General features: G+C 53.6%; 1 protein-coding gene across 1 annotated transcript in view; it reads left to right on the forward strand.

The window, feature by feature from the left end:
• Positions 1-22,279, forward strand: part of RIN3 (Ras and Rab interactor 3) — a 135,904-nt gene that overhangs the window by 99,381 nt on the left and 14,244 nt on the right. The window contains exons 5-7 of the mRNA XM_070357872.1: positions 1,265-1,356; positions 8,754-10,328; positions 12,804-13,112. Of these exons, the coding sequence (XP_070213973.1) occupies positions 1,265-1,356; positions 8,754-10,328; positions 12,804-13,112 (1,976 nt within the window). The remainder of the gene's footprint in view (positions 1-1,264; positions 1,357-8,753; positions 10,329-12,803; positions 13,113-22,279) is intronic.

A 22,279-nucleotide genomic window follows, 5' to 3' on the forward strand; every position in this document is an offset into this window, starting at 1 on the left:
ACTAGGAGGTAATAGTAGAAGAAAATGTATTTGGCCTTAGTTAGGTTCTGGACACAGAACTCTTAAATTCTTGGAATTTCCTGAGTTGACAGGGGTGTCTCTTGTTATTCATAATGTGCCAGTTTCTGTCACACCTGCGTTATGCAAACCCATAAACAGGAGAGGCCCCTAGACAGCCTCAGGATGGGGCTGGTCACCAGGAAGACCAGTGACCAAGGCGGGGAACTTCCAGCCCCACCCGCCCACCTCCCAGCTGATGGACACTTTGAAGTGCCGGGAAGTGCCGTGTCCAGAGAGGCATGGAGGGGAGCTCCTTGCCCCGACCTTGCCTGTGTGCTTCTTCCATCCAGCTTTTCCTGGGCTGCATCCTTACAATGAGCCAGGAAATGCAAGTGTTGCCCTGAGTCCCGTGAGCTGTTCCCCAGCAAACTGTCAAGCCTGAGGAAGGGGTCATGAGAACCCCTGACTTACAGCCTGTTGCTCAGAAGTACAGGTGACCTGGGACTGGTGTCCGAAATGGTGGGACTGAGTCCTTAGCCTATATTAAGGAGTAGTTAGTTAGTGCTAATTCCAGGCAGTTAGTGTCAGAATTAACTTGTAGGGCATCCCTTTGTTGTCCAGAAAATTGTAGGATCGTTTTAGATAACATCCCAGAGGGGATCATAAAGGCCCTCTCTGATCTGTTTCCCCATCTGTACAATAAAGGGGGGCAGGGTGTATAGGCCTCTTCTGGGGGGTCTCTGAAGCGATCCCGGGATGAACTGCCATTCAGACCAAAGGCAGCAGATAGAGCTGGCGGACTGTGTTGTTGGGGGCGCCTGTGTGCTCAACGGAAGCTGTGCGCTCACGGTTTCGGGGGGAAGCAGGAGGTAGGGTCTGTCTGTGCGCCTGCTGCACACCTTAGTGTGGAATGGCAGGACTCGGAGGGCCGGAGGGGGTGGGTCCCTTACCTTCCCCAGAATAGCTCCTGTAGAGGAAGCTGCGTGGGCTTCCCCTCCACGCGCCATCCCTCACCATGACCAAGGAAGGTCTCAGCATCTCTGGGTCCAGTGGAGACACAGGACTGGGACCCGACCGGTTGCTCCCTCAGCCTTAGGACTCCATCCTTTGGCTCCAGGGAAGTTTCCAGTCTGTGGCAATTGCAGCAGCCAGCGGGGTTGCCGGGTTCTTCCTCCGTGGGCTGTGGATTGGGAGGTGGCAGGGCTGAGACTGGACACACGGAACCCGCCCCAGACTTGACCTCCGACCCCTCGTGTCTCCGCAGAGATTTATTGCCCTTCACGCTGAGGCTGCCCCGGGCCATCCTCGAAGCCCGCAGCTCCACAGACCTCGAGATCATCTCCAATCTGGGCCTGGGTAAGTCCCTCCGGGGTCAGAGCAGGAGACCAGGCTGTAGTAGGACCGGGGATCCCGAGGGGCCTTTCAGGCTGAGCCCAAGCTGGATCCTGAGTCCCAGCTCCCAAGGGACCACCTGCTCCCCTGCCCCAGGTGCCGAGCCCCCCAGCAGGGAGACACTCCCACTTTTCAGAGTGGCTGCTTTAACAGCTTTCAGGGGGTCTCATGCACAGCCTTGCTGGGTCTGAGGGAGCGGGGGCTGGTTAGGGCCCACACAGGCTGACCTGGCATCAGAATGTGACCTGAGAGAAGCCAAACCAAACACCAGGGTCCGTCTCAGCATGACCATGATCATTAACTGAAGGTGCCCCCCGCCCCCTTGGCCTGCTCCCTACCCAACCACGTGACTTAGCACACCCACCCTGCCACTTACCCTTCTGACCTTTTGAGGGATTTGGGGTAGGGGGAAGTAAAAGACAAGAGTGTTTCTGATCCCAGCCCTTCTACGTAATAGTAAGAAGAGCTCACACTTCCTGGGCCCTTTCCATGCGATGGGCTTCACTGAGTCAGCACTGACCTCTGACATGGCCTCACCATGCTGGCCCTTCTCTGGAAGCCCATGCTTCCCAAAGCTGGAGCCGCCAGGAAGCCAGGCCGGCCACCCCTGCAGGCCCCCATCTTAGGCAGAGGCCAGGTCACATTATGAACAAAGCAGTTAATGAGTCCTTATCAAGACTAAGCCGCTCAGGGAATATAGTCAATATTTTATAATAACTTTAATGGAGTATTATTGTCTATAAAAATTTTGAATCATGATATTGTGCACCTAAAACTAATATATTGTAAATCAACTAAATGTCAACTTTAAAAAAAAAGAAAACTCAGACTTCCCTGCTGTTCCAGTGGTTGAGAAGCCACCTGCCAATGCAGGAGGTGCAGGTTCAATCCCTGGTCTGGGAAGATTCCACGCGGTGGGAGGGAACTAAGCCCATGAAACCACAGCTACTGAGCCCATGCTCCACAAGAGAAGCCCCTGCAGTGAGAAGCCCGCACACCGAAACTAGAGAAAACCCACACATAGCAACAAAGACCCAGCACAGCCCAAAATAAATTAATTAAAAAAATTTTAAAAGGCCAAACCATACCCAGGAACCTGCACTACATATGGCTGAGCCCACTGGTACATTTTCAGCAGTGCTGGTCAAATGGAAGAAAGGTTGGTGGAGCGGGCAGGACCAAGGCATAGATGAAACTAGAGGCAGACCTGGGATCCGAGGAGATGCCCCTTGGTTCTCAGGCCCATCACTGTCCACCCCCCGGGGGGCCGCTGGACAATAGAGAAAGAGCTGCCACAAGGCGGCTCGTGGTCAAAGGCCAGGAAGTAGGAGGAGGGCAGGCCCTCGGGTTTAATGAGCAATAACCGTGCTCTGACCTCTTCACCTGCGTTGACTCATTAGATCTCCAGACAGCCCAGTACAGCAGGTTGTCATATTGTGATGCCCACTTTATGACAGAGAAAACAGACATGAGGAGTTGAGTGACGTGTCTAGGGTCATGGGATCCACGGAGGGCTGGGTGCTTAGGCTCCAGCCTCCACCCGCCAGCTCGTGGTGCCCCGTCACTCTATCCGGGTTCTCCTAGGTCTGGTTGACCCAGTTCATAAACTTTGGGGCCAGTTTGCAGTTGATGTTGGGAATAAACACTAAGCTTGGGCCTCAGACTTTATACTTGCTGGGCTCTTACTCTTCCAGAAGCTTGGGTGTGGGATAGGTGTGTGTGTGTGTGTATGCTCAGTCGTGTCTATTTGCAACTCCATGGCCTGTAGCCCTCCAGGCGCCTCTGTCCATGGGATTTCCCAGGTAAGAATACTGGAGTGGGTTGCTGTTTTCTTCTCCAGGGGATCTTCCCAGCCCAGGGCTCGAACCCACATCTCCTGCGTTGGCAGGTGGATGCTTTACTGCTGAGCCACCTGGGAAGTCCATGGGATGGGTGAGCGTCTGGTAACTCATACAGTCCAAACGACACCCCTCCCGAGGGCTAAAACGGCAGAGGTGACACTTGCCCTGCACTCTCTTGGCGCTGTCTTGGGTAATCCTTGCAGTCCCATTTTAAAGATAGAAAATCAAGTCTTAGCACGGCCAGGAAACTTGTCCAAGATGCTCCAGGCAGCGAGGAGCACGGCTGGGAAGTACACCGAGAGCTTTCTGACTCCCAGCACAGCTCTCCGCTGCCCCTTGGCTGTACCTCGTGAGCGTCTCAGTTGTTTGTGCAATGAGCAGTTGCTGGCTGACTTTGAGGTCAAGTTCAAGGGCAAGTGAGATCATGCACTCCATCTGGGAGGCTTACCACCGAAAGGAGGGTTGGTTTGCAGCCTCACTGCAGGTGGGTTGAGGCAGGTGCCCCTGGGATCCAGTGCCCCAGGGACCCCCAGGTTTCTCTCACCTGGGGATGGATGTGGAAGACAAGCTGCTCCTGTAGGGAGAACCATATTCCTTTCTGGAATCGACAAGCCCTTCTATCCGGGCAAGCTTGACCTCTTGGGCAGGTTGAGGACGTGAGCGGGGAGGGGCCTCTGAGAAGCAGCTGGCAGTTCAGGTCGTGTGTCAGCTTCCGCTTCCTTGAGAAGTGGATTTAAATGAAACCTGAGGACATTGCAGCTTAGGAACCAGAGGGTTCTGATCAGGCCTGGTGTCCCCAAGGGCTGAAGCACGGAAGTGAGGCTCACCAGGATAAGTTTTTCCTGGAGCCGAGGAAGGGCTAATTTTTCTGTTCATCCCCAGAAAGGATAGAGACCCAGAGCTGAAAGGGCACGTCCCATCAGAGACCAGAAGCCTTGGCTCTGAGATGTGCAGACTGCCCCGGCCTTCAGCTGCAGCAGCGGTGACGAATAAGCAAAGATAAGGGCCGGACGCCCCAGGCACGGTGCCCAGCGCATCACACATTCTAAGCAAGGCACTCTGTGGCAAAGAAGTGAAACCAACTCAAAATAGCTTAAGATAAAAGGGGATTTAGTAAAAGGAGGCCAGGGAATCTCCGTGATAGGAGCAGAGGGTCCGCCCAGCTTTGCAGGCAGCGGATGCTCTTCTCCGCACACAGCTCAGCCTCCTTAACCCCTGGTTCCCGCTCCCAACTCCTCCATCCGTGGGGCTCTGACATCTGCCCCCACATACCGATCTGATGACCTTGTCGTTGGAATACGTTTATGAGGCATTTGTGCTTTCTGTAACTAGTATCAGCAATGTTTCTTTTTCTGGCACTCTACTCACTTTTTACAAAATGAATCGAGTGTCATAAATATCCAGATCATTGCACAAGCCTGCTGTTCAGACAGAGATGATGGTGCTGAAATAGGGTTATTGACTCACAAGCTCAGTACCATGTGATTGCCCAAAATGTTTGCTCCTGAGCTGATATAGGAAAGTCTGAGCCTGGCCTTGGAAAAGCCAGCATTCAAAAGGGTTCTGTAGGTAGAAGCTTGGGACCACAGAATTAACACAGGGAGCAGTTCACTAAACTGCGTGCAGTTAATTCTTCTCAGTACAAAAGGAATCTAGAGAAAGCAAGTTAGACTTGCAGAGGTTCTCAGACATGTTCGCAGTGAGTATATGTTTTATATTTCTAAAATATGTTTAAAAAGAGAATATGTGCTATAACTCTTCCAAGTTGGCCTGTAACTTGCTTTTGCCTTTATGTTATACAATGAGAACTTTCCTAGTTGTCAAAAATTCATTGGAAAGTCCAGTTTGAATGATTGTCTTAACAGCCCACCTTTGGGATATCACAGAAACATTCTCCCACTGATCTCAGACTTTCTAGCAGTTTCCATGGCATCTGGAACACTTGGCTGCCTTTATTCATGCCCTCTTCATTCTGCCAGTAGCCTGGGGTTTCTCAAGTGTGAAACCTTTGTCACACTTGTCCTCAGGGTCTAGAGCCCAGCACCTGGCCTGGCCAAGGCCCTCTGAGGACTATAGGTGTGGACGCCTGGCAGGAGGCATCTCCAGTTGAGACACAGGAGGCCACAGGGCCAGCAGGACGTCGGCCACAGTCTGGGGGCGGCACACAGGAGGAGAGGGCTCGGGCCCTTAGGGGAACTGCGGCCCCTGAGCCGAGGTTGGCCCGGTGCCGCTAGGCGCAGACGCCCACGGCCGCAACCAACCACTATGATTGCACGACAGCCTTCCGCTTCTCCCCTGGCCTTGGCATTCTGCAGAGAAAGTTACCTACTTCCTTTTTTCAAAAAAAAAAAGCATGAAGACTTGAGTTCCCTAATAGGCCCCCAGACCCCAGGGTGTAGCTCCTTGGATCCCAGCTCTCCCACCTCTCAGAGCGGCCTTGGCTTTGAGGCCTCTGCCCTGCGGGGTGTAACCACCAGGCCTATCTTAGGGGCAGGGGAGCAGGTCCCAGTCACCCAGCCCCTGGACATATTTCCCTGAACCCCACGTCTCTTGCACTTGTGTAGAAATGCAGATCTGAGTGGTGGAAAGTGTGTTCTTTTTTCCTTTGTGATGCCCGCCCTGCCGCCCACCTGCCGCCCACCCCCACGCCACCCCTGCCCCCCGCCACTGCTGTCCTGAGGTGGGTGGTCTGGCTGGTGGTCCATTACTTACAGAGCTCTTTGCTCTCCTTTTTGCCTTTCACCTCTCATTTTCTCACTTCTTTACTCCTTGTCTTTAGACACCCTCCCAGGCCCAGGCTGAAACCAGAGGACAGTCCTAGGGTTGGTCTGCCTCATCAGTGTGCACCAGGGCAGGGGAGCCAGGGGAGTGTAGGTGTGGCCTGAAAGTGTCAGGAAAGCTCCACCAAACTGGTGACATTTGACTTGGGTCTTGAAGGTTGAGTAGGAAGGAGTTTGCCAGGTGGAGAGGGTAGGAAAAACATTCGAAGCAGAGGGAACATTAGCCAAGACCCAAAGGTGGAATTGCCCATGGCGTGTTCAGGAAGGAGTGAGCAGCAGAGAGACTGGGGTGGAGATTCAGTAGGTGAAGGTGTAGAGGGTCGGATCCCACAGGGGATGAATGCCAGGCTAAAGGCTCGAAAGTGATTCTGAACAAATAGCAATCAAGGGTCTACGATATGCCCAGTATAGAGCCACGAGGAGTAGAATTGGAGGCAGAGTGGGGACACGGAGGCAGGCTATGGCCATGATCTGGGTGAGCAGTAATGGGCATGTCCAGGCACAGGTGGGCAGTTCTGTTGATGGCCTGCCCTGTGACTTGTACCTTCTCCCGAAGGGTCTTTCAGGAACTTGGAGATGAGCCTTGGGAGCCTCAGCTCACCTATGGGGCTGCTGCCCAGTCCCTTCATCAGACTGGCTGCCTGCTTGCTTCTTGCTAGGAAGCCTTCCAAGAATACTGTGCAAAGTACCCAGGAGAATGGACAGGTCACGGAGGGGTCAGTAGCTGCCCAAGAAAGCAAAGCACAAGGCACAGGCGGCCATGAGAAACAGCTCTCCCCCCGACCCCTGTAGATGATGGGAGAGCTTGAAGACACACCCTCCCATGCCGGGCCCCCTGTGTCCTCAGGGAGTGACTGGCAGGGGCGCACATTGGAAAGTCACATGAAAGTTTGTCATCTTTGATACAGTGTAGACATCTGGCCGAAGCACTTCTAAACATGGAGTCTCTGCCCGCTAAGGGGCTGCACCATGAGCCCTGCTCTGCTCCTCTGCGATGGCCCCACCCCAGAGGGATGCACACGGCGCTCTCTCAGCTTCTCAGCAGCCCTGCTGTCCTTGAATTACATATCACTCACCTTGATCGGGTTTCTGACCTCCTTGGCCAGCAAGCTGGTGAACACCTACACCCCTGAGAGTGCCTATCCCTTGGGATGAACACACACACACACACACACACACACACACACACACACACAGCTGCCCTCGGTTCCCTGGGTTCCCTACTCCTCGGCTGTCTTGCAATGTCTCCTTTCTTCCAGTGTTGAGAATCTGTTGTGTTCTTACCCCGACCCTGGCTCTGGGGTATACGCCACCTCGCCCCTCACTCAGGCCAGGAGAGCAATAGGGATGGGAAGTGTCACAAGTTCTATGAAGGGCGGCCACGCATGTAACACATCAGCCCAGCACCCGGCCTTCAGAACTAGTGCGACCTAGTTCAAACCCCAGCTCCTTCATTCCCCGACCTGGTGACCTTTCGTCTCTCTGGGTCTCTTGTCTTCATTTGTCACATGGGGACAACCTGAGGACTTACACCCGAGGCCTGTGGTCAGAGACCCTGAGACAGTAGAGCAAGCAGCCCACACACCCAGGATCCAGCACATGTTTGTTCCTGGTATTGTCTTTGATGCTATTTTTGGTAATTTTCTTACTGATGACTCCTTCCCGGAGGTAAAGAGCCTTGGGTGAGAGACTGGAGGCCTGGCCTCATTAACAAGGAATTGGCACTATCGATCTCTAAAATTAATAGCTTGGACAAGACCTGGGTTCCCTACTCCTCTTCAGCAGAAGGGACTGCTTGAATGAGTTCGCAGTGACCTGCCAGCCCTCTGACCTTGTTCTCAAAACGTGCCCCTGGGGCCCTTCTTGGAGCATCCCAGGCTTTCATCAGGTTCTCCAGAGGGCTTGGTACCGAAAGGTCGGGACCTCCTGTGATCTCGTCAACCCCCGACTTGAACATCCCATGCCCCTTACCCAGAACAAGCCTGGCTCTGACCATCAGTACCTGGAGAGGGAAAGGCCTGCTCTGGTGGCCTCAGCCATGGGCTGAGTCAAGAGAAAGGCGTGTGCTGGGGGCTCAGCAGTGCAGGAGCTCAAGCTCTCCAAGCTGAGGGCAAGAGGGCATTTTCCTGCTTTAGCAGCTAGATTGACCAGAGGTGGCATCATTTTGCAGTGGGCAGGCGTTCCCCACCTTGGATGGTCAGGTCTGAGCTCACTGGCCACCATCCATAATTCATTATTCCTGCTGTGACAACTGCAGTGGCCAAAAACAGGCCCAAAGTCCCTTCTCTGTTGGGACCCCATTCTAGATCGAGGCCTAGGAAGGTCTGGAGACTTGCCTTAGAACCCCCGACTGGTCAGCAACGGAAGCTCTGGGCTTCGTCGACTCCATGTCCACACGTCCCTGTGCCCCAGGTCATGGGTGCCCCTCGGGCAGCTCTCACATGCCAGGGGACAGGACCGAGGTGCTGAGCCTGTCGCCAGCACCGTCCTGGCCCCACCCCGGCACTGGCACGGCAGGGGAGGACGGCGTGGGGCTTCCCCTCCCAAGGCAGGAAGTGGTGGGAGAGGTTTAAAACAGTCCAGGAGGGGAAAACAACTTTCAAGAGGGTGAAGCAAACACCTCGCCGCCGGGCCCTCCCTCGGCCCTGCCCCCACGCTGCCCGCAAGCACCACCGGGTCTGGTCCACGCAGGGGCCCGGCTTCGGGGACTGACCGCCTCTCCCTCTCTCCTCTCCGACAGGCTTCTGGGACTCCTCACTGAACCCCCGGCGAGGAGGTGGGAGTCCAGCGGAAGCCCCAAGAGACCCAGCCCCCGGAGCGACCCCCGCCTCCAGCCTCAAGTCCACCGCCCATCCCGAAAACTGCTCGTGTGAAATCGAGCTGTCCATAGGAAACGGCCGCCTGTGGTTTGTGAATCCGATCTTCATCGAGGACTGTGACCGTGCCCCGCCGGCCGACCAGCCCCCCGCTGGAAGCTGCCCCTCGCGCCCGGCGCCCCCCACCCCTGACGCTACCTCACCCACCTCCAGGTGGGCTCCCCGCCGCCCTGCGCCCCCTCCCCCGCCACTCCCCCTGCACCCCCCGGGCTTCAGCCGGCCTCCTCCTGCTGCTCCTACCCCTCCGGCCAGTCCATCGCCCAGTTCTCCCCCGGCGGCGGCTCCCCCGCCTCCAGAGGCTCTTCCGCCCTCACCCCCAGCATCTGCCCCCCACTTGGCACCCCATGCCCCAGGCCCTCCGGGGCTTCCAAGCCAGCCACCCATGACAGCCTGTGAGAGGCTCCCACGCCCCCTCGCAGGCCTTGACCCCCTCAGGGAGGAAGAGATGAAGCCAGGGGCAGCCGCCAGCCCCTTGAAAACCCCCGCCCCGCCAGTGCCCACGAAGAAGAGCCTCCCCGCGGTTCCCCCCAGACGCCGCATCTCGGAGAAGGTCTCCCTGGAAGACCAGAGCGCAGGGAAGCCGGACAGGGGGGCGGCCGCAGAGGGGGACCCGGGGGGTCCTTCCAGGGCATCCCCGCTCCGCCTGCCTCCCCTGCGGACCTCAGACACCCCCGGGGACAGGCCTCAGAGAACCACAGAGCCAGGCCAGGAAGCATCAGCCCAAGCCAGCAACCCGGGCAGCGCGCCAGAGCCTCTGAGGAAGATCCGACAAGCCCCAGTCCCGCCTCCCAGGAAGAAACGGGTCTCCCGGCAGCTGGCCTCTGTCCTCCCAACTCCCCAGGAGACGGCCGAGCTCTCCGCAGCAGGAGAGGCCCCCGAGAAGCCCACGCCTGGTCCCCCGCCGGGAGAGATCCAAGGTCCTGCCTCCCCCGCTGGGGGTAATCAGAGCCCGCATGCCCCAGCAGGGGCCCGACCCCAGAGCGCTCCAGAGTTCAAGGGCTCCCTGGCCTCCCTCTCGGACAGCTTGGGCGTGCCTGCCTCGGCCGCTGACCAGGACTCGTACTCGACCAGCAGCACGGAGGAGGAGCTGGAGCAGTTCAGCAGCCCCGGCATGAAGAAGAAGCCGTCCATGATCCTGGGCAAGGCGCGCCACCGGCTGAGCTTCGTGAGCTTCAGCAATGTCTTCAACGCCTTCCTGTCCAACAACCGCAAGCTGTACAAGAAGGTGGTGGAGCTGGCCCAGGACAAGGGCTCGTACTTCGGCAACCTGGTGCAGGACTACAAAGTGTACAGCCTGGAGATGATGTCCCAGCAGACCTCCAGCACCGAAATGCTGCAGGAAATCCGCACCATGATGACCCAGCTCAAGAGCTACCTGCTGCAGAGTACCGAGCTCAAGGCGCTAGTGGACCCTGCCCTGCACACCGAGGAGGAGCTAGGTCGGTCCCGGGCAGGGCTTGGGAGCGGGCGGGGGCCAGGGATGATCCCAGACAGTCCGCCCTTTCCGTGAATAACCGCTCTACTGTTCTGCCTCTCCCTTCGGAATTCGGCCCACGGACCCAGATAGATTGGCCCAGCCCCCACCTTCAGGATGCTCCTGGTTTCATTAGGGAGACGAGTCGCTAGGAGCGATTAGTGGCATAAGAAGCAGTAACATGTGAGGCTATTGAGGGCCAGAGGCCGTCTCCGCAGGAGACCTGGTGGCTTCAGAGATAAGGGACCTGAGAGGGCACCTCTTGTTTTGCAGATGAGGGGAAAAGCCCTGGAAGGGGAAGGCTCTTGGCCAAGGTCACACAGGAGCCAGGAGCAGTGGGGAAGCTGACCGCAGGTCTCTGCCTCTGAGTCACCACACCTCCAGCGGCAGAGGCTCTGAGGACTTGGAGGGACAGACAGCAGTGGGGTGAGAGAGGCAAGGGCAGCTATGCGTTCTCCTGTTGGCGAGGCTGGAGAAGCAAAGGAGAAGAGGTTGGCTGTAGGATGAGGACCGAGACAGCCAGAACCCGCCCCAAGCCCAGACATGGGCCAACTCTAAGCATGCATAGCAGGGACTGACCTCTGCTGAGACTCAGTCATGAGAACAGAGGCTCCTCCCTCACTCCCAGAGATAAGGCAGCTTAGGTGTCTCTCTACAGGGACAGGACTTGGGACCTCTGCTACCAGGGCCAATAGCCGAGACCACCCCCACCACCCTACCCCAGAAATTGAGTAGAGCCAAAAAGACTTCCCAAGAATATTTCACTATTGTCAATCAAAGCTGAGCATTGCCTTGGTATCAAGTTGACCTGGGTTCAAATCCTTGCTCAGCCCCCAACTAACTGTGACCTGCACCAGCAGAGCCTAAGTTGATCCATCTTTTGAGTAAGAATTATGACATGTATGTTGCAGAATGCTGTGAGATCAGAGATGAGTAGTTCTCACTCTACTAGCTGATCAGGATGCCTCTTGGATAAGATAGCGTTTGAACAGAGGAGGAATAAGCCATGCAAATAGCCATGTGCATTCCTCCAGGCAAAGGGAATAGCAGGTGCAAAGACCCTGAGGTAGATGCAAACCTGGCAGGTTGGCAGAATAGCAGGAGGGCCGGGGTGGCTGGAGCAGCCTGAACACAGGGAGCAGGCAAGGTAATGAGTGAGAGGGTCACAGGGTTAGAGCACAGAGGGGCTTGTGGGCCATGGAAAGACTTTGGCCTCTTTTGTGCATGAAAAAAAGAGAGAAAGTGAAGTCGTGTCCGACTCTTTGCAAGCCCGTGGACTGTAGCCTGCCAGGCTCCTCCGTCCATGGGATTCTCCAGGCAAGAATACTGGAGTGGGTTGCCATTTGCTTCTCCAGGGGATCTTCCTGACCCAGGGATCGAACCTGGGTCTCCCGCATTGCAGGCAGATGCTGTAACCTCTGAGCCACCAGGGATTGGGGCAATTACAGGGTTCTGAGCCCTGGAATATCTTGATCAAACATAGCATAGCACGATTATGCTGGTTGCTCCGTTGCTATTGCTGCTGTTAAGTCGCGTCAGTCGTGTCCAACTCTGTGCAACCCCATAGACGGCAGCCTACCAGGCTCCGCCATCCCTGGTATTCTCCAGGCAAGAACACTGGAGTGGGTTGCCATTGCCTTCTCTGTTGCTATGTTGAGTAAAGGACTAAAAGAAGCCAGGGCAAGAGACTATTAACGTAAGTCGGGTAAGAGATAATGACGGCCCAGGTCCAGGTGGTAGCCATGCAAATGATGAGAAATCAGGTTTGGGCTATACTGTATTTTTGAGACTAGAGGCAAATGGATCTCGTAATTGAAAAATACATATTAAGAATAACTCTACTGGGACTTCTTTGGCAGTCCAGGGGTTAAGACTCAATGCTTCCACTGCAGGGGGGCACAGGTTTGATTTGTGGTTGGAAAATAAAGATCCCAACCTTGTGGTACAGCCAAATAGTAATAATAATTATATATACATATATATAATTTTTAAAAAAGAGTAACTCAGTTTTTAAATGTCAAACATTTACTACATTTGACATTTGACACTTTTTAAATGTCAAACATTTACTGGGCCCTCAGGCCCTCCAGGTACAGTTGCACAGGTTGTAGACTGCACAACTCCCATGTGAATAGGACCCTCTCAGATTGTATACGAATAGGCAGCCCTATGAGAGTTAAATCTGTGCCAAGCTCTGAAAAGTATTAGGATACCACGTATGGGTCCCAGAGGGCTCCTGTGCCCTTAGCATTGTGCCTTTCTGTTGAATGTACTACACAGTCTCACCTGGCAGAACTGTGGGCCGAACCTGCCAGGGCTGTAAGTGTGTCCTTCCAGGGACCAGGGATGGGGAAGCCACACTGTTGGGCAACAAGACCTGGGGGCGGGATCCCTGCCGCTGGTTTCCTCACCCCACCCTCTGGCTCTCACTCACCTATAGAAGCCATTGTGGAGTCTGCCTTGTACAAGTGTGTCCTGAAGCCCCTGAAGGAAGCCATCTACTCATGCCTGCATGAGATCCACAGCAAGGACAGCTCACTGCAGCAGCTCAAGGATAACCAGCTGGTTATCCTGGCCACCACTACCACCGACCTGGGCGTGACCACCAGCGTGCCAGAGGTGCCCGTCATGGAGAAGATCCTGCAGAAGTTCGCCAGCATGCACAAGGCCTACTCGCCCGAGAAGAAGATCTCCATCCTGCTCAAGACCTGTAAACTCATCTACGACTCCATGGCCCTCGGCAACCCAGGTAGGTGGGCAGCCGGGAGGGGCCCTGGGCTGCGAGTTCTCTCTGGGTCCCTGGACGAGCGATGCTGTGTGTGGCTGTGACCCCTTCCCCTCAAGAACTCCAGAGCCATTGAGAGGCACGGGAGAAGCTGTCCCAGATTCAGAGATCTGTTAGGGTGGGAGTAGTGGAACTCTTGGACACGTCCTGTGCTCCCTGGGGGCTGGGAGGAGACCCGTGATTGGCAGCCACACTGGAAGCAGGCAAGGAATCCAGCTCACACTGTGCCTCTGTATGAATTAGGAAAAGGCACTATCTTTGTTTCCTAGGGCTGCCGTGACAGAGTTCCACAGACTAGTGTCTTAAACAACAGAAATGTGTTGGCCCACAGTTCTGGCGACTGGCATTTTTGATATCAAGGTATCAGCAGGGCCCTACTCCCTCTAAAGGCTGTAGGGAAGGGTGTGTTCCAAGCCTCTCCTCTAGCTTCTGGGAATTCTTGGCTTATGGCAGCATCACTCCAGCCTTTGCATGGTGTGTTATCTGTGCGTGTATCTCTGTCCAGATTTCCCCTTTTTATAAAGATGTCAGTCATACTGGATTAGGGGCCCACCCTCCTCCAGGATGACCTCATCTTAACTAATTATATCTGCAAAGACCTAATGTCCAAATAAGGTCCCCTGCACCGAGGCCTAGGTCTGCAACATACGGATTTGAAAGAACACAGTTCAGCCCTTAAGGGCCACAGAAATCAGTTACAGAAGTCAGTTGGGCATTTACCCTGATCTGGTCAGGTGTACCTGAGCTTGGTTGGGCTGGCTTGAGGGTCTGTGTGAGGGGTCACTTGGAGGCTGGCTGGGCTAAGATGGTCCTGCTTATAGGTTGGGTGGTTGATTGGTTGTTGACTGGTCTGAAAAGGGGGTGACTGGGCCACCATTCTGCAGCAGATTAGCCCAAGCGTGTGCCCACGGTGGTAGTTGGGATCCAAGTGCAAAGTCTCTCCGTCTGGACTTGAACTAGCACAGTGCCACACTGAACCATTTCACTGACTCACTGAGTCACAAGACTAGCCCAGATTTAAAGGGTGAGGAATTAGACTTCCCTTCATGCTGAGAAGAGCTGCAAAGGAACAAAGCAAGGAGTCCAGATGCTGAGAAGGGAATCACTGGGATCACTTTTAATCAGTTTACCACAGCGTTGCTCCGGGCAGACAAGGACAGGCATCACTGCACTGTGGTGCACACCTCAGTGAACAGAATTGTGGCTGCATTTCATCCCCTGATTACCCCTTCAACTGGATGTCCTTGTACAGTAAGCAACCTGTGTAACTGTACATGACAGCCATGGAAAGGGAGAATGGAAGGACTGTTACCTCTGTAGCCATACAGATGGGTTCAAATTCCTGATCTGTCACTTACTACCCGTGTGACCTTGAATGATTTACTTAACTCCTTTATAGGACCCAGTTCCCTCATCTCTGGAAGCTGTTTTACAAAGAAACTCAGACCCCTAACATTTCAGAAGCCACACTTGGTCACTTGTAAATATTAGAAATAGCATGTGTAAAATGTCAGCCTGCCACACATAGTGCCTAGTGGGCTTGCCCAGTGGTGGCTGTTTGAAGGGTGGGGTTATCCATCTGTCTTGGAGAAGGGCAAGCCAGTATGGCCACAGACCAACAGAAAGCGTGTGTGTGAGACTGGGGTATGGTGCAAGGTTATGTCAGAGCTCTGAGCCTCAGTTTCCCCCGTGTTAAATGGGCCCAACTAGAATCACTTTATGGGGCTGTTGTGGGAGTTAGATTAGCCTGCAGTTTGCATGCAGACCAGTGGCCGGCACTTAACAAGGACAATTACCTCCCCCCGCCTGAACTCATTTGGGCAGTCATTCTCCCTGCCGTGCGGGGGCTTGGGGCAAAGTCAGGGCCAAGGGCTCTACAGACCCTGAGATGTTATCAAGGAGGCAGCTTTGGGCCTGGAAAGGGCAGCTGCATCCTCAGCGAGTCCCCCGTTGACTCAGAAACCTTTAGCTTAAACACCCAGTGTCTTGGCAGTGACTTCAAACACCATGAGTTTTGCTGACAGTGAATTTACTTACTGAAAACTTAGCAGCGGGCAGGGAATGGGGGAGGGAAAAGCTAAATGTGAAGGAGAAGAAGGACAGTTGCTAGAGAGACGCAGTCAGAGTTCAGCCTGAAAAAGACCAAGCAGAACAAGGATGCTGAGAGCTTCCTTGTCCTCAGCCTTTGCTGGCGGGTGTGGGGCTGGGGGTGCAGGGAGACGAGAATATCCCTGCTGATTGAGAAGCCAGCTCCAGGCAGAAATTCAGGGCAGGGTCATGGCTCCGTGTGAAGATTCCCCACCGGAAACAGCTCCACCGGGAGCAGATGGCTTTCTGTTCGGGTAGCCATTGCTGCCTGAGCACTGGCCACTGAACCAGTGGACTTTCCGTCTCCCCTGCGCCCTGAGCAGGCCGGGCTGCCCCACGCGGGGCCTCAGCGTCTTCACCTGGGAGGATGCAGGTGAAGAGAAGAGCAGGGATGTGGGGGGTTCATTCAAGGACACGCGTTGGAACCCAGCTTCGGTGCTGGACTTGAATCTCATGGGGCCTCTGCTTGTGTACAAAATGTAGATGATACGCCTGCCTCTCGGGTTGCCATGCAGGGCACTGGGAGAGGACCTGGAAATCACCCGGTTGGTCAGGCTCCAGGGAGGTACTAATCTTCCAGAGCCTCCATTTTTTCACTTACAAAGGGGCTGGGAACATCTCTGGGGACTGTGGTGAGGCTCAGATGCGACCAGATATGTATGTGAGCGTCCAGTGGATGAGAGGTTGCAGGAATGGCTGCCTTGTCACCAGGTTCCCCTAAAACGTGGAGGCTGAACCCACTCAGTGGTTTCCAAGCTGGGTTCCAGGAGGCACCCCAGGGGCCACCAAAGGGACATGAGGCTGGGCTTGACCCCAGGCAGCCCTGCTTGTCGCTGTTTTACACACAGGGTTCCATCTGGGATTCTGTTTGAAATAACCGGTTCTACTGCTAAACTTTTTAGTTTTTTAAAAAAAATCTTTCATTTGGAAATAATTCCAGACTTCAAGAACAGGAATAGTTCATTAAAAGAGAAACATCCGCATACCCTTTGTGGACTGCTAATATCTTAAACATCATTTGCTTTATCATTTTTACTCTCTGTGCATATGTAATATTTTCCTGAATCATTTGAGGGTAGGTTTACATACAGCTTGGCCCTTTACCCCAAATACTTCTAAAAATAGGGGTATTCCCTCACACAACCACATTAAACTCGTCTGCTTCATAATTTTACATCAATACAGTGCTTTTCTCCACGGCACCTTCTGTACTCCTGGCAGTCAGTGATCTGACGGGGCTTTCTTTACCACTTCCTCCTCCAGCTCAGGATCCAGGGGGAGGGCAGGGATCGCATTTCGCTGTCTCCTTTAATCTGGAACTTCACAGCCTTTCTTTGTCTTCTGTGACATTGACATTTTTAAGGAATACAGGTTTCCCTCCCCACCCCCCACCTCACTGTTTCTTTGTCATGAAAGTTCCTCATTTTGTGTTTGTCAGATGTTTCCTCATGAGTAGACATTTTCAGCCAGATCTCTTAAATTCTCTTCTGACTTGAACCTGCCATGATCTTAGGACCAGGCCCTCTACCTCGGGCCTTCTGTTCACATCCACCCCAGCTCCCCACCTCCTACCCCACCTCGACTCCCCTCATCCCCATCCCCATTCAACCCAGAGGCTTCCAGCACCTTGCTACCCAGAGTGTTGTCCACAGACCCACAGCGCCCCATGGAAGCCCTGGGAGCATCAGCAACCCCGTGGAGGGCACACGTCCAGCTCGGGTGCTGCTGGCCTTCACCACTGACCTGCTCTTAGCAGAAAAAAGCCCTTCTCCCCATCACGCCACATCCCCTACACCACACCCTGCCCCAGCCCCTCGAGTCCAGGGAGGAAGCTCCACCCACCTGTCTTTCCCATTACACAATGCTGGCAATAGTAACTGGTACCCGCAAGGCATGGCTGCTGGCAACGTGCTGGGACTGGGCGGCGGGGGGGGGGGGGGGGGGCGGCGGGGGATGGAATGGAACTTGCAGACATGAGGCCTGGGATCATGGACCAGGCTTTCTTTTCCAGAAGGCAGTTGCTTTTAATGCCCGTGATATGGGCCTGGATTCAAGGCTGGGATTTCTTCACTCCAGAGCCTGTGCCTCCAGCACTGTGCCTGGCAGATCCTGGGAACAGATCCCAGAACTCATAAATCCCGATCAAGTACTTCTTCCGATGAAGCTGGTTTAGGGTCCGTGTCAGGCAGAGAGTGGCAATGGCACCCCACTCCAGTACTCTTGCCTGGAAAATCCCATGGACGGAGGAGCCTGGTGGGCTGCAGTCCGTGGGTCACGAAGAGTCGGACGCGACTGAGCAACTGCACTTTCTCTTTTCATTTTGACGCATTGGAGAAGGAAATGGCAACCCACTCCAGTGTTCTTGCCTGGAGAATCCCAGGGACGGGGGAGCCTGGTGGGCTGCCGTCTATGGGGTCGCATAGAGTCAGACACGACTGAAGCGACTTAGCAGCAGCAGGCAGAATGGAGAGTTCACGGAGACAGATGGCTTTGGACCGACCTGGCCCTCCTTTCTGCAGCCAGGAGCAGACTGCATGAGGCCTGGTGAGAGCAGTTAGAACTTGTAGAATCATCCCTTCCATTACTTTGATAAACAAGCGGTCGCCACCTCTTCAGCATCTAAGACCAGACATTCAGGACTGACCTTGCTGTTGGGAAGAAATAGCTTCAAGTCCAAGAACTCCTCCACAAGAGGAGGGGGAAGGAAAGAGGAATACAGTGTATGCAAATATGGGGACTCTTTCTAAAAGAATACAAAGAACCTTCTTCTAATATAGATGAAGAACAGGCAGCATCCCAGAGGGCAGTGAAGGCCAGCCTGCTGCTTTTTCCTCTTCCTTCAGTAGTCTGTGTAGCTGGTTCAGGGAGACCCCAGGTGTGTGGGACAAAAGGCCCGTGACATCTACCGAGGGTAGAGAGGACAGAGAAGGAGGGCAGGCTGTGGGTTTTTAAAAATCTATGTTTAAAAAGCCTAAACTGATTTCTAATGACAAATGTCACTAATCGTTTATTATAGAAAAAGATGATTAGTATTGTGATAGATTTCTATCTGGTCTCTTTGAAATAGATATAGACAGGTAGGTAAATAGATAATTAATTAAGGAAATACTTTCTGCTGTAACAAATAAACCCTGCAATCTCTAACTCAATACAAATTTATTTCTCACACATGTAGGTCCAATTGGATAGAGGAGAGGGGAGTGGGCTCCACGCCATATAGTCATCCAGGGATCCAGGCTGGGGGAGGCTTTCTAAGTCCCCTAGGCATTGACATGCAGGTAACAGAAGGGAGACACATGGACAGACAGAGAAGCTATGTGCCTGGCCTGGAAGCAAAGAACAACCTTGTTCTTATGCCCCACAACAGAAATGGGGTTCAGGACCTCTAAGATGTCATGTTCTGAGGATTGCGTGCTAAGTCACTTCAGTCGTGTCTGACTCTTTGTGACCCTATGGACCATAGCCAGTCAGACTCCACTGGCCATGGGATTCTCCATGCAAGAATACTGCAGTGGGTTGCCATGCCCTCCTCCAGGGGATCTTCCCCACCCAGGGATTGAACCCGAGTCCCTTATGGTCTCCTGCATTGGCAGGCGGGTTCTTTACCATTAGTGCCACTGAGAATTAGAAGCCACATTACCCTCCTGTCTTGTATAATAACCATGTCTAACATTTCTCACAGTCCAGTAACCCAGCAGGTACCATGTTCGTCACTTTCTGTCTTATTTGGGCTTCCCAGGTGGCTCAGTGGTAAAGAATCCACCTCCCAATGCAGGAGATGCGGGTCAATCTCTGGGTAGGGAAGATCCCCTGGAGAAGGAAATGGCAACCCACTCCAGTATTCTTGGCTGGGAAATCCCATGGACAGAGGAGCCTGGAGGGCTACAGTCCATGGGGTTGCAAAGAGTCGGACAGGACCGAGTGAGTAAACGACAACAATAACATTCTGTCTTATTACTGAAACATCACAACCACCCACATGAGGCACGGATGCTGTTGTTACCCCATTTTATAGTCAAGGAAATTGAGGCGTGGCGAGGTTGAGCTTGAGCTCACTTGAGGGTCACAAGTGAGTGAGCGGGTGAGCACTGACCCTGGGACTTGGATCCAGGTCCTGTGCTAACCTGCTGTGTTCCCCTGCCTCTCCAGGGCACCCTCAGGCCAGAGATGACCTCAGAGAGGCCACACCTAATTACAGTAGCCTCATAGGCTTTCCAGCCAGGCTGGGACTTTCAGCTTCGGGTCTCTGCACCCACAGCCTGCGTGGTCGACTGCCTTGTGGGCTGAGCTCCCTAAAGAGGAACTCAGGAGGCCAGAGCGATTTCCTCAAGGATGTGGTGTTGCTCAAAGCAGAACTGAGACGTAAGCAGCGCCTGCAGAAAGCGCAAACAGCCTAACAGAGTCGCTTTGGGAAGCTCAGTGTGGGAGAGGCTGGCTTCTCGTCTCACGTCAGCCACAGGCTACAGGGAACCTCCCTGCCTGGGGCTCCAGCTCTGTCGTCTGTGCAGCTGGGAGTTCAGACTGGACTGATGGTTTTCAAACTGGTTCCAGAGAACTCTCGAAGTGCTGGGGACATCTTGCAGAGGAGAGGAAATAGGAGGCCAGCCCTGCTGTCCGACTCTGATCAACCAGAGAAGCCAAGTCCTGTATAAAATGCCCCTTAACCAAAGGCTTCCACAGCAAAAGTTTAAAACCTCCTTTCTAGATGCTCTCTACTTCCTGCCATCCTGTGTTTTTATCAGATAAATTCATTCATTCAACAGTTCAACAAACACTTACTGACAATATGAATGTTAACAGGAAAACCCAGCGCCTGTTTTTAGGATGATCACAATTCAAGTGGAAGACATGGAGCATTCAACAGGTGACAACTGTGCAGTGAGATAAATGATGTTCATTCATTCATTTAGCAAATGTTATTTATTCGGAGAAGGCGATGGCGCCCCACTCCAGTGCTCTTGCCTGGAAAATCCCATGGACGGAGGAGCCTGGTGGGCTGCAGTCCATGGGGTCGTGAAGAGTCGGACACAACTGAGCAACTTCACTTTCGCTTTTCACTTTCATGCATTGGAGAAGGAAATGGCAACCCACTCCAGTGTTCTTGCCTGGAGAATCTCAGGGACAGGGCTCGCACGGAGTCGGACATGACTGAAGCGACTAGCAGCAGCAGCAGCTGTTGAGGGGGCCTCCCAGATGGTCCAGTGGTAAAGAATCCACCTACTAATGCAGGAGACACAAGAGACCCAGGTCCCGTCTCTGGGTCTGGAGGATCCCCTGGAGTAGGAAGTGGCAACCCACTCCAGGATTATTGCCTGGGAAATTAACATGGACAGAGGAGCCTGGCAGGCTACAGTCCATGGGGTCGCAGAGAGTCGGACACAGCTGAGCGCTCACACACTGTTGAGGCATTGGATATACATAGGGAGCACAATATGTCCCTGCCCTCATAAAGCTTTCATTCTAGTGGGAAGAAACAGATAATAAACAAGGAACCAGTGCTTCCTGTTTCCTTGGAAATATGCCATCAGTGCTGAAACAGGCTATCTGAATGAATAAAATAGGCTCCAGGGTCTGGGGAGTGTGAAGGAGTTTGCTGTTCTGGGTTGGGTCATCAGGGGAGGCCTCTCTGAGTTAGTGTGTATTTGTTTTTCCATTTTCTGCAATGACAGGGCCAGCAAACCCGTTATAAGGGCACTGAACCTAATTGGTGGGGAGTGAGGGTCTTGGGTTAAAACCTCCTGGAGGAACGAAGTGGCTTCAAGTGGGAATGGTACTGGAGGGTTAGGGCCAAAGCAGGTCACAGTCATGAGCTGCCCCAGGATTGTTGCACAGCCACTCACTTTCCATAAGAGCCCAGTCAACACATTTCGAGGGGCAGTTATGATAAGGTGATGTATTCTTTCCTCTTGATCGGGGTCTGCAGGCCAACTCTGGCCCACCACCTGGCTTTGTAGATAAATTGGTATTGAAGCAGCCACGCCCATTCATTCACGTAGCATCTCTGGCTACTTTCTATACAATGGCTGAGTCGGATAGTTGGGACAGAGACCATGTGCTTGTTGTTGTTCAGTTCAGTTGCTCAGTTGCGTCCGACTCTTTGCAACCCTGTGGACTGCAGCACACCAGGCTTCCTTGTCCTTCACTATCTCCTGGTGAAGAATATCTCCTTGGCTCAAATTCGTGCCCATTGTGTCGGTGTTGCTATCTAACCATCTCACTCTCTGCTGCCATCTGGCCCACTAAAATAGTAGAACTAAAATATCTACTGTCCAGCCCTGTACAGGGCTTCACAGGTGGTACTAGTGGTAAAGAACCCGCCCACCAACGCAGGAGATGTAAGAGACTCAGGTTTAATCCCTGGGCGGGGAACATCCCCTGGAGAAGGAAATGGCAACCCGCTCCAGTATTCTTGCCTGGAGAATCCCATGGGCAGAGGAGCCTGGCGGGCTACAGTCCAGAGGGTCACAAAGAGTTGGACACGACTGAAGCGACTTAGCATGCACAGCCCTTTACAGAAAAAAATTTGCCAACTCCTCTTTTAGAAAATGCTTCCTAGAAGACAAAACTTTGTCTTTAATCCAGCCACTCATTCGATGTCATCAGGGCTCTGAGTCACAGACTAAGTTTTGTTATTATTAATATCTCTGGTTTGCAGATAAGAAAAGTGAGGCTCAGAGGGCATGACCCCAGAAAGCACAGCTGGTTAAGTAGCTGAGACAGGGGCCTTCTAGTCCTCATGGCTTGTGTGACCCAGGTGTGCAACTTCAACGTGTTTTTATCAGAGCTCTTCTACAAAGTCTCCCGGCCGATGAAAACATGCCTAAGACCCCCAGCCAGCTCTTCAAAATGCAATCAGTGCCCCGCAACATCTACAGATGGAAAACAGATGTGTCTTTGGCAAAAAAGAAAGCCAGAATCAGCAGGAAATGCAGGCTGCAGCCCAGTGGCCCTTTCAGAGGCACAGCTTGATGGACTGATCTGTGATCCACGCAAGACAGATGTTCTCATCACAGGCCAGTTGTTTTACAACCGTGCCCCCGGGA

This window comes from Bos mutus, chromosome 21 (genome assembly GCF_027580195.1).
Source record: "Bos mutus isolate GX-2022 chromosome 21, NWIPB_WYAK_1.1, whole genome shotgun sequence".
NCBI lineage: Eukaryota > Metazoa > Chordata > Mammalia > Artiodactyla > Bovidae > Bos > Bos mutus.